Source organism: Chanos chanos, chromosome 3 (genome assembly GCF_902362185.1).
Source record: "Chanos chanos chromosome 3, fChaCha1.1, whole genome shotgun sequence".
NCBI classification, from domain to species: domain Eukaryota; kingdom Metazoa; phylum Chordata; class Actinopteri; order Gonorynchiformes; family Chanidae; genus Chanos; species Chanos chanos.
In genome coordinates this window covers 47,932,792-47,947,976 of record NC_044497.1, presented here as the reverse complement: position 1 = coordinate 47,947,976, position 15,185 = coordinate 47,932,792, and the positions used below count along the sequence as shown (strand labels likewise).

The window sequence follows — 15,185 nt, the reverse complement described above, 5'->3', positions numbered from 1 at the left end:
TTTAAAGCAGTAAAGCTCTCAGTCATAGTAAACAAGCCCGTCCTTGCTCCTCAGCTAAGCCTGCGAATTATGTGTTTACTAAATTGTGTAATTATGTCCCTCCCCATTCCACAACATTAGTCTCATAGTTCCCAGTGTGCAGTGATGTAAGTACTGATGTAAGTGCTTTAACCAGGCCTCTTAGACTGTATGTATGTTGTATTTCTCCGCTTTAACATTTTCATGAGATTTTGCAATCTGAATGTTGCTATATCCGTCTCGGGCTTCCAGGCGGTCAGGCGGTGTGCAATGAATATTGTGTTTGTGTCCGTTTTTTTTTTTTTTTTTTTACATTTTTTCTTGATTTTTCTAGGTTCAGAGCAGTCACCACTATGACTGATGGGGACTATGATTATCTCATCAAGCTCTTAGCTCTGGGCGACTCCGGAGTGGGCAAGACCACGTTCCTGTATCGCTACACGGACAACAAGTTCAACCCTAAGTTTATTACCACAGTAGGAATCGACTTCAGGGAAAAGAGAGTGGTAAAGATGTTTTATATACCTTTTATATTTTACAGTCATCAGTCTCTCGCCTCCTTTAGACTCAGCTCTCTAGAATTATCACTGCACCTCTTCATCAAACATAGCCTTGTTTCTTCCATGCTTCTCTCTCTGTCTCTCTTTTCTCTTTTTCCCCTCCCTTGATCTCAGAGAAATTGACTCGTAATTCACCTTTGAGGTGTTGAGTGTGTGGGGAGAGATAAAACTAGAGTGCTACTGGTCATAAACATTGAAAGGAAGTCCTCTGTAGACACATGCTGAGTCTGTACAAACCCACAACTTCAGTATCTCAAACTCTCATTGTATAGAGCCTGTCTAAGCAAATCATTCCCTGGGTTTTAATGTGCGGCAGTTATTCAAAACGAAATGAAAGGCAGGAAAAATGATTAGTTTACACCCTTTATGGAGCAACCCATAAGTGCGGGTGACATAAATATTTATATTTATCCATCTGCAGTAACAGATGCTAATCCAGAATATTTTACTAGAGTAAGTGCAAAGGTCTAAGAATGCCACACAGCTGTAGTATGACAGGGATATAAAAAAAAACAAAACAGTTTCTGTATATAGAAACAGTAGCTTGGAATTTAAACATGAAGAACAATAGTGCTAGAAAGGGCTAATGGAGGAATATCTAATACACGGCGTGTATAAATATTGTGTAATATTGTGAGTGAAACAGCGTAGCTACTCAGTTTAGCTGGATAATATTGTTGGCAACGAGAAACTTGTAATTTGTAATATGCAGCGATGTAGCTGAATGAAATCGTTCTTTGTATTTCCACTTTGAGATCATTATAATAAGCACAGGGACAGAAGCCAGAGATCTGATGCTGCTGGATGTAAGCTACTTTGGTCAGTTTGGAGACACAGCCTGCCAGCGCTGTTTATGCAGGCTGTAAAATGTGTGTGTGTGTGTGTGTGTGTGTGTGTGTGTGTGTGTGTGTGTATGTGTGTGTGTGAGTGAGTTATGGGGTTGCAAGGGAGGTGCTATCCCACCTCCTACTAAACTTGCCTGTGCTAAGTTGGAGGTGAAGAATTTGATAATGAGGCCACACACACACACACACACACACACACAATACACACCAGAGTTTAGACATGACACACACAGTGCAGGGGGGATGTTAACATCCAAATGTCGCAGATCAGGTCAGCCAAGTGCAAATCACATGCAAATTCCCCTTACTCTAACTGTATGACTACCAGCAGTCCTGGCAACTGTTTCTTTACTAGAAAGATGGAAAGAAATGAAGAACCATCTATAATAAGTAGCTGTTTATACACATGCTCCTTCCTCTGCACTAGAGTTGTCTTTGAAATCTGTGTTTACCTATACAAAATTCAGGAGGACACTGAAGCAATAAATTTAATCTATTTTTATATAATACCTCAGTTTTTACAATATGCAGCTACTTGGATGTTATTACACTCACAGTAGAATATATATTGCCCTTCTAGTGGGAAAAACCAGCAATGAAATATTATGATGTACGGATGTGGTACACTGGAGAACAGCACTGCACTAATGTGTTTACACTGCGTGAAAAGAGGTGTATTCGGCATGGAATACTCCTGTATATTCCTGGATACTCCACAGATTATCGGCTGTATCCGGCAGTTTGCAGCTCTGTTACGCGGCATGGAATACTCCTGAATATGTACCGTGTTTTGGGGTCTGCCTAGAGCCCTTAGTTGCCATGGTGAATAATCCCTTGGGGGTGCTTGGAAGGGAACATTTGCACTTCACACCTTGGGCCACCAGGTATCCTGCAATTGGTCAAAAGTCTTTCTTTGGATTGGTGGAGCAATGTCTTGCCCCTCCTCTAAAACCCTTCCCCATTGGTCCATTGTGGGTCCCCAGAAATGAATTCATATGGTTTATATAATAATAATAATAATTATTATTATTATTAATATTATTATTATTATTGGTGGTGTTGTTGTTTTATGTTCATAGGTAGATTGTATAGATAGTCTGGCAAACAAAAATAAATTACACAAATTTTATTATAAATAAAGCAAATACAGTATAATATAAGGCATATAAATTGACAATTTATATATATATATATATATATATATATATATATATATATATATATATATATATAAAATCAATGTACAATATATAATACATCAGAATAGAATACATCAGAACAGAATATACTGTAATATCATAGCATATAATACAAATGCTTTTGGGAACATAAATGAAACTCTAAATGTTGAGCATTCCCAAGAACAACCCAGCTTCCGTGGTCTCTATTCTGTAGCACCCCACACAGTGCAGACAACTCTGTGCTAGGCGGGAGGACCCACGCTGGCCTTCCATCCAAGATGGCGGCGTCCCTTTCAGAAATTATATCTACTGATGCGGTCCTCCATATGGCAGCCTCTTCCTCAGTTTAAAGAACACTAGCTCTGGCCTTGAGCAGATGCAAAACACAGTGAAAATATAAATTAGATCACTGAAAATAGCAAATGGAGAAAAAGTCTAAGAACTACTAGGGAAATGATGTTTTGACTTACTCTTCTCCTCCTTTGCCTCGTTCGAGTGGCGATCCTGCCCCCCTCTTTGTTCTCTGAATTCACCCGGTAACTCTTTCGAATAGTCTCAATCGGTCTTTCAGGATGCTAGAGAGAAAAAAAAACGGAGAAGAAAGGAAGATTGAATAAAAGTTCGTTTAGAATTCCAAGCACTGCTATGAAACAATCGCGACGATATAGTCTACCAACAAAACACGCTGTCCTACCTTGTCCGCAGATCATATCTGTGCGTGTTGTTTTCAGCATTATGCATTATCCGCACAGCTTCCTGTAGAAGCAAAATTAATACAAGAGTTAAATTCAACCACATTAAGGGATAAAGCAGATAAAGAAATGTGAACGTATCAGAATGCGCGGCAGTCAAAGACGAAAGCCAGAAGGCTACAGAAATAAACTTACCGAAACAGAGTTATTCCCCGCTCGTCTTCTTTTCTCGGGCAGACTCTTCTTGCGCCTCTTTGATGGGACTCCATCCTGTCCAACCGCCGAATAACATTCTCCATGAACGTTTACTGCTGTTCAGACATCTTCTTAAAAATGCATTTAACGGGGACACCAGTTGTTTGTTTTCGTTCGGACTCTGCGTTGGAAAAATTGGATATTCCCGACGCACGAGTAGCCTCTCCACTCCGCTGTCCGTTCGAAAACTCAAGTGTTCTTTTGCAAGTCATCTTCAAAATGCACACTATCGACAGAATACGGAGTACAACTTCTGTAATCTTTCAGTGACTCGCTTCTCCTTACCTTACTACAGGTAACCCCTTGCCCAAAGCAAATTTCGCGCTGCAGTTGCACACAATGCTATTGGTTACTGTCACCCTACGCCATGCACGCACAGAAAACTGATTGGACAGGACTCAACCTTAGATTCTAAGTGGGTGGTTTGAAAACGGGGCGCGTCCTCGTACTGAGGAGAAACATTCTGAACAAACAAGCGAGAATCAACAACAAAAACTCCTATGCCCTGTAAACTTTTTTTTTTAAAGTCCTGTATCCTTTGTCCCGCATCCCTCATACTGAGATAATGTCCCGCATTTTCGCTGGTCGTTTGGTTTTTAACTGTCAGAAATAAAAAAAATATGGATCCATTATTTTACCCGCCCGCACATGAGCATAGTTTCTAATCTATTTAATAGCGCTATGTCAAAAGCAGTAAAAATGCAACATAGGCGAGTTTTTTTAAAAGCCTTGCTTTCACCAAATGGCTGAGAGAAGAGCGTTGAGGGCGGTCATCAAGAGTCTGTGGCGGCCGTCAATCAAACTGTGCAGCTGTGGGGCCGACAAATTTCTTTGCTACGTCACAAAAACCAAACTTAGTAAAACTTTACAGATATGAAGATAAACGCTGTCAGCCGACATCATGGTCAAAAAGAAAGGAAAAAGTTCTTTTATCCCTTCTGACCATGCTTCTCATCCAATAGAGATTTTGGCTTGATATAAAGATTTGCATTGAAATTGTTTTATTTTATGTAATATTTTATTTTGAGCCTTATTTATTCTTATAGTTGGATTTGGTCAGGGGTTTAACTTGAAAGACTTGAGCTGTATGATGCCTGCTGCTTTGCTTAAGTACAGTTGCCTTTGATGGGCCTGTAATGGCCAATGCATGTTGGATGTCTATCAATACAAGTGTTTCTTATACAGTTAGACTGACATTATATCTAAGTTTTACATCATCTCTCAGCATTAGTAACATGTCCCATATTGTCCCACACAAACTTACTACTTGTCCCCCATTTGGTCTGTTTGCATCTGGTCACCCTGTACCTTTGGCCCCAAGTAGAGGACAGTTGCATAACCACCAAATATGTAATAAATGAATCTCTCATTTAGACTTTTTTTAAATTATGTTTTCAGTGTGTTTTTGTATGCTCCATTTGAGGTGTCCATTGTAATTTAGCTGCACGACAGAGCAATGACATTAAAGGCTATATGGGCCTACCACTGCTGTATTATACACCATGCAACACCTAAGAAGTTTGTGTGGTTATCAAAATATCGGCTAAATATTACATATAGGCTAACTGATAGAAAGTTACAGTGAGGAAGGGGGGCAGGCTTCTATACCCAGTCCCACCTAGACCACTGACTGTTATTAGCATTTGAAAGACCAAGCCATCAGCTAACGACTGTGGTCACACGGATGCCCGAAAACTGCCGTCTAACAGCTGTATTCGGACATTTGTGGGAGTTTTCAGGTCCGCATGACAAAGTTCTGCGGGCATCCGAATACCTCCGGAAAACAGCAGGTTTAGCGGAAGTTTACTTTGTCCGGATATTTCCGAATACACCACTTTTCACGCAGTGTTACATGTAGCAGACCAGTATGCCCCTCCTCTTTCAAGTAGACAGACAGATCTACATTTATTTGACAGTGGTCATGCTAGAAAACCCAGACTTAAAATTTTAGCAGAACGTTTTTACTCAGGAAACTAGCAAGCTCATTCCACAATCCACTATTCTTTTTCTATTATGAAATATAAAGTATTTTAAAGCACCATAAAAAGATGAAAAAAAAAGTTGAGTGCAAGATTTCTGGAGATTTCATTTTTACATCCCCTACTTTAAGGTTTCTAGTGAATTCCTAATTCAGAGATAATTGTTAAGTATTGTTAAGTCAGAGATAATTGTTAAGTATTGCTAATAGTGTTAGATGTGTTAGTGGAATAAGGAGGATTATGGAGAGGGCACTGATTTAATCAGCATCTCTGTAGGACTTGCACTGCACGTTCACAACATAAATACTCTTGTCTGAGACAAACAGTTTAGTTTCTCTTGTGTGTTTGTCTCTCCTGCAACACTTAACCAACGTCAAACCAGCTGTATTCACTTTTCCCAAAATTCCCCAAACTTGGACATATTTAAAACACACGAATGTCCTCTCTAAGAGTGAATTACTTTATAGAAAACCAAATAAAAAGTACACTTGAAAGTAAAATGAATATCTACCCTCAGAGACTTAAAATTACTATAGTAGTAATACTACAATGACTCTCTAACTGCCATATGAAATGCTAATCAAATTATTTACCTAACTAAGTAAGGGAGCTGAGAACAACAATATATAATGTTGATTGTTGTTTATAGCTGATCATTATTTGTCTTATTTTGACCATGTGTTGTGTTGTGTTGTTTGTGTGTTTCAGGTATACACCACCAACAGCCCAAATGGAACCACAGGGAAGACATTCAAAGTGCATCTGCAGCTGTGGGACACAGCTGGACAGGAGAGGTGGAGTATCAGCTGCTCTGTCATAACTTTATCAAAAGAGGGACTTTCGCCACTGAAGAGGTGGAAAGCAAGTCAGAGACAGTAAAACCTGCCTGCTATTACTGAACTCAACTCAACAGATTTTTATGTCCACCCCCATAAATCTCCAAATGAATTTAATAGACATTATGAAATCTTATTCTCAAGGAAAATGTTCTCTTTCTTTGCTTTTAGGAGAAAGGCATCACAGCAGTAATTTGTTGTAATTGTAGCCAGGCTCTGTTCCGCTCCCTGAATGTTTTGGCCTAATCTAGGGCTGGGCGATATGGCCTGTAAATAATATCATGATATTTTTAGGCCATATCGGGATACACAATATATATCTCGATATTTTACTTCACTTCTTTCGTTCTCTCCAGGCTCTTTTCCTGTTCCCTCCAGACACAAAAACACATATCTCGACTATATACGTCACACATACGTCAGTGCATACGTCACACACACTCGCCTGCCCATCCAGACCACTCTCCTGGGCGAGTGTGTGTGACGTATGTACTGCATGTGAGTTTTTGTCTTTTTATGTCTGTGAGAGGGAGAGAACCATGGGAGAGAGCGTGAGAAGCTACACGTCAAAGCAAGTCTCATGCTGGCGGCTTAAAAAAATTATGTGACATTTTGTACTTGATGTTAGCGATATAGTCATTTACTACATTGCACATAGAAGAAGCCATGCTACATCGAGTATATTTGAAGTATCGCCCATCCCTAGCCTAATCCCACATACAGTTTGCTCCATGCAATCCTTACCTTACCTACTCAAAGGGACAACGGCAAAACGAACAAAGTCAAAAATAATTGTGTAAATTGTTATTTTATTGAAGTGACTGTGGTGTGACAAAGTGTAAGACCTTTCATGTGGTTCACATAAAGAAGGCCAAAGGTCCAAGCTGCTCTGGCTAAATTTACAGGTAAACTTTGTGATGCAGAGTGCAGTAAAGCTTTTATAAAGAGACTCGTATTCTGAAGTGAAAGAAATGATTGATGATGCTCGGCACGATGTCCTCAGTGTGACGTTCTTCTGCAGTGTCTGACTCCCAGTGCTATTAGCAGCTTCGAATCCTTAGTCATGTGAGGGGAAATGAGTTTTGATATGTTACTGTTAAAAAAAAAAGATAAAGCAGTGACAAAAAAAAGAGAATTGTTGAGAAAAGTGTTGAATTGATGTCCTTGTCCAGAGTTTTGGAATAACCAGAGACGTGTAATCGCATGATTCCTTCTGGAATAATTTTTGATTTAAAAATGTCAAATCTATTTTTAAAAAAATGAGTCATGACTTTATTGCGTAACTTGTATATCTTTGGTGCACTCTCTCTACGGGGCCTTGGGAAAGTGTCTGAAGGATATAGCTTGGTAAAATGCTACAATGCCTCCATACAGGAATTGTATTAAAAATGTCATTTGTTAAAAAAGTATAATCAGGTAATTGACAAATCAACTTATTTCTTTTTCCTCTGACACAAGTGCATCCAAACTGATGTGTGTGACGCTTACAGGAAACCTTCTGTGTGTGAAAATCATGGGAAGTGTTAATGTGTATTTGTATGTGTGTGTGTGTGTGTGTGGGTGCGTGCACTTTCCTACAGGTTTAGGAGTCTCACAACAGCTTTTTTCAGAGATGCAATGGGTTTCCTGCTCATGTTTGATCTCACCAGTCAGCAGAGTTTTCTCAATGTCCGTAACTGGATGAGTGAGTAACCAAACCATCTACTTTTCCCCACCGCTGAACCTGTAAATCGTGCTGTATTTATAGCTTATTGGTGTTTTCAATTATCAATCATTCTTTGGGCACAGTTAAATCTCTTTGAGTTTTCAGGAGTAAGAAGTACATTAACATTCCACTTTAAACGTTGCTTTGGTAAATTAAGTTGTTTTCTACAAGCTAATATTTCTGTTTAATAAGAGATGAGCAATCTGCAATAGAAGAGCAAATTGCATCCGTAGCTTAAAACTCTGGTTATTCCTTATTCTGCATTTGTGATAAATCAAACATTTTCCATACCCATGAGCCAGGAATATTTTTATGCCAAAAGAGCGGCCAACTGCGTGGTAATTAATGGTTTTATTAGGTCAGCACAGTCTATGGTCCCAATGATTCATTTCCGATTACTCTCTGGGGTAATTGTGATTAATCATATAGTAATGTTGACTAAAGTATTGTCCTGTCATTGCACTGCAGGTCAGTTGCAAGCCAACGCCTATTGTGAAAACCCTGACATTGTTCTTGTTGGCAACAAGGCAGACCTGGCAGATCAGAGAGAAGTCCAGGAGAAGCAGGCGAAAGAATTGGCTGATAAGTATGGGTGAGTCTGCTGATGGCTTTTTATCTCAAATCTGAGACAAAAGATGCTCAGGTCTGAGTTTCGGAAAGGTCAGTTCAGTATGATACTATAGTTAGAAGGGAAAGGTTGTAATGAAATGCTTGTCGGTAATTATAGGTTTTGAACAGATGACAGTAACTTTGTATAAAAAGAAAAACAGAATTATTCCTGCCTCATTTGAGTCCGTATGATAAAAGTGATGGGAACCTCAGCCTCTTCATCTCAACCTCAAACTTTTTGTCATGTATTATATAGAAGTTCTCAGTGCGTTATCATTGGGGAATGAGTCACTAGAGGGGAGTTAAGAGATTCTGTTGTGTTTCTGTGGCTCACAAAGCCTACGTGACCTCACATGGAATGAGTGTAATTATGACTGAAATGTCTGATCCCTTCAAGGCAAGAGATTTGCAATACAAAGCAGAAACTGTCTAATTATAATGGGTTTTGTCACATTAAAAAGGCAAGAAAATTACCGAATCTTAATTATAGGGCTGTTTATATAGTTTAATTATATGGTTGCTTATATTTTAATTATATGATAGTTAAATGTCAACATAAGTTGTTTAAGTTGTATTATGTATAGTATTTTAATTGTTTATTTCTTATGAGCAATTCTTAATGTGTCTATTGTAACAAGTAAGTAAGATGTTTCAGATGACAAAAGTAAATAAATAAATAAATAAAAAAGAACAATGTTTTCACCTTCTGGGAAAAGAGTATGACTAAGCATTATTTGAGTCAATGCTTCATTAGTACGTGACAAAACTTTCTGGCATGGAAGTGAAATCTAAGGTTAAACCTAAACCTCATGTTCCGCCTTGCAGCATCCCTTACTTTGAGACAAGCGCAGCCACAGGTGCAGAGGTGGACAAGGCGGTGGTCACACTACTGGACCTGGTGATGAAGCGAATGGAGCAGTGTGTGGACAAGCCAGCGCCAGAGGCCCAGAATGGGGAGGGTACCAGTAAACTGGATGCAGCGCCTGCTGCTGAAAAGAAATGCGCTTGCTAAACAACTAGGATGTACTTCACCTTCCCCCCTACTCTACTCCACCCTCTAGTGGACAGACAAGGAATCACAACTCAGCCTCGCTATAGGCTGAGGCCATGTTAAATCCACTGGGATTGGGCAGGTTAGAGTCCAGTCTGGAGGGTGTAGTTTTTCTTCCCTCCACTACATTTAGGAGTGTTTAAGATATTAACTGCCTTTCCTGGCTAACAAGCCTATGTACAGCCCCTTTATAAACTTATCTGGTCATTAGAACTACTGGAAAAATGTATAATTTACAAAGATATCCTAAAATATATTAATACGTAAATTAGATATTACATATTTTATTTAAACTTATGATTTGCCTGAAGATTTAATTGATTTATATAGTTTTCACATGATTTTTTCTCTCCCAAGATGACATTATTTTCAGATAGCATTTAGAAGTTTATTTATAGTAAGACACTAAAACATAATTAACAGTGTTGGTTTTTACATCTGGTTTCAGCTAGTCTTGGATGCTCTGTGTTCATAAGAGGAAGATATTTTCAACAGATGTCGTACTAATGATATAAAGATATCAATGCTCAGTTTGCTTGTATCAGACAAAAAAGTTGTTTTGGAACTGTGCATATCATTTTAGTGTAGTAAATACGAAAATTCTTTCTATACCGCATTACCCAGGGGGCCGAGCGAGATTAATATCCCAGCATTCCCTCTTCTGTGTGATATCTCTAGAGTAGTAATGCTCAAATAAGAAGATGTGGAATCAGTTGAACAAGCTGCCTAAGTGATACTCATAACTGATTATCTGCCATTTGTGTGCCAAAAACCCTTTATATTGTCTATAGAACAGCAGAACTTGCCTATGCCAGAATCAGTATGAAGAAACTGTTTTGGGTCAAGAGCTTTTTGGTGCCATGATCACGCATGATGACTTCACTGAAGAAGCACGCACTTCTGTGTTTATTCACAATATCCACCACACCCCACTGCCCAAATGGAACTTATTACAATTTTCCCATTCCTCATTCATATTATATACTGGTTACTTGGCATAACAGGAGAAATGACATTGTGACAGAAGCTGCCAATTATTTCAGACCCCTGTTGCTGTCTGTAATGATAAAGTACAGTGCTGTCTGTAGTTGTACTGTACTGTAAATAACTGACTGAAGTGGGACATTAACTGGTAGTTTTAATTACATTTGGCTTTTAAAGACAAAGTTCTGTGGAGTACTGTAGAATTGAAATAGTGATATGTGCAAGGTTTTTATTAAAACATCGCTGTTAGGTTCCTCTGTAGATGGAGCTACATTTAACCCAAATTGTTGATATTAATGAGGTCGCAGAACTCCTTTATTTGAATATATTCTTAGTGTTTGATTATGTGAAAGATGAATCTTACATGAAATGAAAAGAGATTTATCAGTTTACACGCCTGTAGAGTGCAGTTTCCCTCTAATCCTCCTATGAGTTTGATCTGTGTGTTGGATTATTTGTCAAAGTAAAGATCATTCCTTCCGTGAAACATTCCACTGAACTTTCTAGAACTGCCTTGGTCACTAATTTAGAAAAGTGAGTGTTAAACAACAGATTGTTGGTGGTTTTACACATATTTTAAATTGCACCTTTCTGTTAACCAGTATTTTATGTTCTCATGATCATGTCCTTACTTTAGAACAACTCTGTACCGTCAGGGATTTGATGCATTCTACTGCTTAAAGCTTAGTTTCAAGAGATTTAAAGTGATTTTAAAGGTTGTAACAGCAAGTGGAATGCAGCGAACTGACCCCATGCACAGAGCTGTTTTACAGTAAGAAAGCAAAGAACATGAGAAATTGGTGAAACTTTCTTTTAGCGCTGAAGTGCAAGTTTCTGCGGTTGTCCATGGCAAATGAGATGCATAATAGAGATTAATGTAACCCACTGGGTTTTTATAGTCATACACTGGATAAAATGTGCTACTGACCAAGATTTAGGTAAACATTATAGGAACTATAGTACTTAAGTACAAACAGTACGTTCTATTTAGACTAAAACACCACATGAAAGTTTACACTGTCTAGAGGATTATGTTTTTGTGTCTGTATTGATCTAATGACCAGTGACAGCCTTCCACGTGTCATGTTTTTATAGTGATACACATCCACACATACCATGTCATGGCATTTCTTGGTATACTTACAGGGGTTAGAACAGCAACCCACACCAAGCTAAGGTACTGAATAACAACAGTAGTCTTTTTACTGATAGTCCTAGTCCATATTATCATATCTAATATCATATCTAATGGGTTACATAATTGAACAAAGGCACTGAATAAGCCAGGATATTGTTAAATATCCTTGTGGCCAAGATGTAGGTTAACATTATGAAGAGCATAGTACTTCTGTATGAAAAAGTGCCATTACCTCGATGTGTCCGTTTGGCTCGGTTAGGAAGGAAACGAGCTGAGAAACGCCCAGGATGATTCTGTGATTAATGAGTTTCTCTGTATTCAGTGCAGTTTGTTCCTTTAACTAATTCTGTGCTCAAGTGCAGATGAAGCATTCAACTGAAGTATGCAAGAACATGTCCTGACATCCTAATGCTCGCAGTCATTTGTGGAATTTTGTTCTTTAATAACAATCACTAATCTGAGAGAAATCACTGATATAAAATATTCCTCAAATTTTGAAAATCAAGATTTGTACAGAACATGTGAAGTTCACAGCATAATAGTCTATGATAATGGAACGAATAGCAGTTTTGAGGGACCATGGTCTTTGTGATCTTTGTCTCTGGACATCCTGGTGTTGGATTCAGTTTGACTGATTGGGAGTTGGGAATTGCCTTGAGAATCAAAGATAGAGGAACAGTGTTGTACACAGTGCCAAACTGCCTATGGTGTGCCATACCGTAACCCTTATTAAACTCTGATAGCGGAGTTAGTGTGACATGTCCATTCATTTAAGTGACTCTGAATAGGGCTCAAAGCACTCTGACGAGTGTTGATGAATGTTTCTTTTAAATTCAGTTTCTTTAAACTCTTCCACTCTTTGGGAAATTGTTCATCCACTGATGTCTTGGAACTTCTTAAAGAACTGTTTTTTCCCCCTCTGGTGGCAAAGGTTCAGTAGATAGGCCTTTAAATGTGACAATCTGTGAACCAAAACGATATTTCTATTATTTTTTCATCTCTGAAATCATGTTGTTCACGTGCAAAAAAAAAAAGAGATAACAAGCCTTGTTTTCCCACAAATTGTTTTATTTTTTATTCACATTTTTAAAATTCATGACAAATTAAGAAATGTTTAAGAGACGGAACCTCATAGAATTTTTTTGTTTCTCTCTGGACTAAAACCCCACATAAACGTTTACACTGTCTAGAAGATTATGTTTTGTGTCTGTATGGAGTTACGACCAATGGCAGCCTGCCTAACCCTTTGTAAAAGTTGTGAATTCTTAAATATTTTAATGCATAAGAAATATATTTAACAAAACATATAAAACAGAATTCTACACCTAAATACCTTTTCAGAGCATTTATTTTTAAGTTATTAAGTGTTCATCACGTACTCTTACAAATAATAAATACATTTAAAAAATTAATTTAAAAAAAAGTTCCTCTTCCAGAACATTGAGAAGCTTGCAGTTCCATGTGTGTGTGAGCACTAATTATCTTTTAGCTTTGGAGAATAAGATAAAGAAAAGGACATTTATTTCATAGAGGAGCCAACATCAGTCTTACAGTGAAGCCTGGACACTGAAAAAAAAAATGGATGCTTCTGCTCCTTGTGCAATGGTTATTTCCCCTTACATTTTTAGAATGTCCTCTCCTTTAGTTACTATACTCCTAGCTTTCTGCCAGGTTGTAGCATATTTAGTGCACTGTAAGAGCATGATCAGCCTGGGAATGAGCTTGTAATTAGTATAATGATAGATCTGTGGGTCTGATGTATGCTAGTGTGTCTTTTACAAACTCCACACTTTAATGAGCTGTTTCTATTAACCACTGGCGCACTGCCCATGGGTTTGCCAACTTCCATCAATTAACACCAACTTTGAATCAGTGTTTGGAAGCTGTCGATGGTTACCTTTCTGAACGTTGTCTAATCCAAAAGCTAAATATTAAGGCCTCTCGGTCTGAACATTGGAATGGATAGTATTTTGAAGTCTGGGCAGTGTGTTCATGGCTTAGCACAAGCACTGTTATACTGTAATAGAAATGTGCCAATCGATGCTCCTGTGTTTCAGCTCATTAACTTAATTGAATGACGTTGTGGCAAGATGTATGCTTTGTTCTGTCTTTTTTTGTCCCCTTGTTACTTTACTTGTTTGGTGCAGTTTCAGAATGAACTCTTAGCCTTGTTTGGGTCTTTGCTCGCATACAAAAAAGGTTTTGTTTGTTTCTCTTAGCTGATGTCCTCAAGATATTTCCTTTTTTTATCAAGTAATTAAAAAGTTTTTAAACCAGTCGGAGCTGTTATGCATCATTTTTAAAGAAGACATGTTATTGAAAGTATTCAGCTAGAAGGGAAAAGCTGAAAGTACTCTCAGATCTTGAGTCTAATACACAGACAAGTCATGAACATGTATGTGAGTTCAATACGGAGACATTGATTCTCACATGTGTTCTTCTATATGTTAATTTAGTTTTAAATGGTATTGTGGAACACATGATAAAAACCTTGAAACCCATCACTCTTAGTCTATTAGGAAACAGTGCTGAATGCGTTCAGTGGTGATGTCACAGATTCCTCTCCTCTCTCCTTGTCTGGCCACACTCATAATAGGACAGAGAGCAAATCTCTCTGAATAACAGTGCATCCTGAATACGTCATCTCAGCGTCTGAGACTGTCTCAGACACGATGCTTCCTAATGAGGCATCGGCCTGACCGATGCAGTTAAAGTTAATTAACTTTCTGTCTGTGTGAGAATGAGTCACAGTTAAAGACTATATGTGTACATATGTGTGTGTGTGTGTGTGTGTGGTCTCTGCCTCATATGTGATCTTTTAGCTATGAAGACACTCAGTAAGCAGAGTCACCTTGTAGTTACAGCAAGAGTGAGAGTAGTTGTAGCTAAGCAACAACATTCTAACTGAGCAGCATTGATGCTCTGGTAAATATATTTCCTTGTAAGCTGCAAAACGTCATTGTACTCTCAAATATACATACTTGCATTTGCAACATGGACATTACAATAATCATTATAAAACAGATAAGATTTGATCTGATCCAAAGCAAGCAGTACTCATCTGGCCTGTTTTAACAGTTTGACACCACTAGGTGTCAACAAGGGAACCAAAGAAACAAAGCAGTTGTGTAAATTTCATATTTCAGCTGGTAAAAGAAGAGAGACAAGCTGATATAGTCAGGAGAAGGGGCAAGGCATCTTGCTGTGTCCCAGGGAATCAAGTGAAACCTGCTCTCGCCAGGCTGCTTCCCTTGAGTATGATGGTATGAGTCATCTCTCATTGGAGGACACAGAGATCACACTGGTATAACAATGTATGATCATGATTCTTT

The 15,185-nt window shown here is 38.3% G+C and overlaps 1 protein-coding gene across 1 annotated transcript; it reads left to right on the top strand.

Moving 5' to 3' along the window:
* Nucleotides 1-365: 365 nt before the first annotated feature.
* Nucleotides 366-9,692, top strand: rab27b (RAB27B, member RAS oncogene family). Its single transcript, XM_030769779.1, has 5 exons — nt 366-524; nt 6,239-6,324; nt 7,947-8,050; nt 8,540-8,663; nt 9,506-9,692. Exons 1-5 carry the CDS (start codon nt 372-374, stop codon nt 9,690-9,692), a joined length of 654 nt encoding a protein of 217 aa, XP_030625639.1. The 5' UTR covers nt 366-371.
* The last annotated feature ends 5,493 nt before the right edge of the window (nt 9,693-15,185 follow it).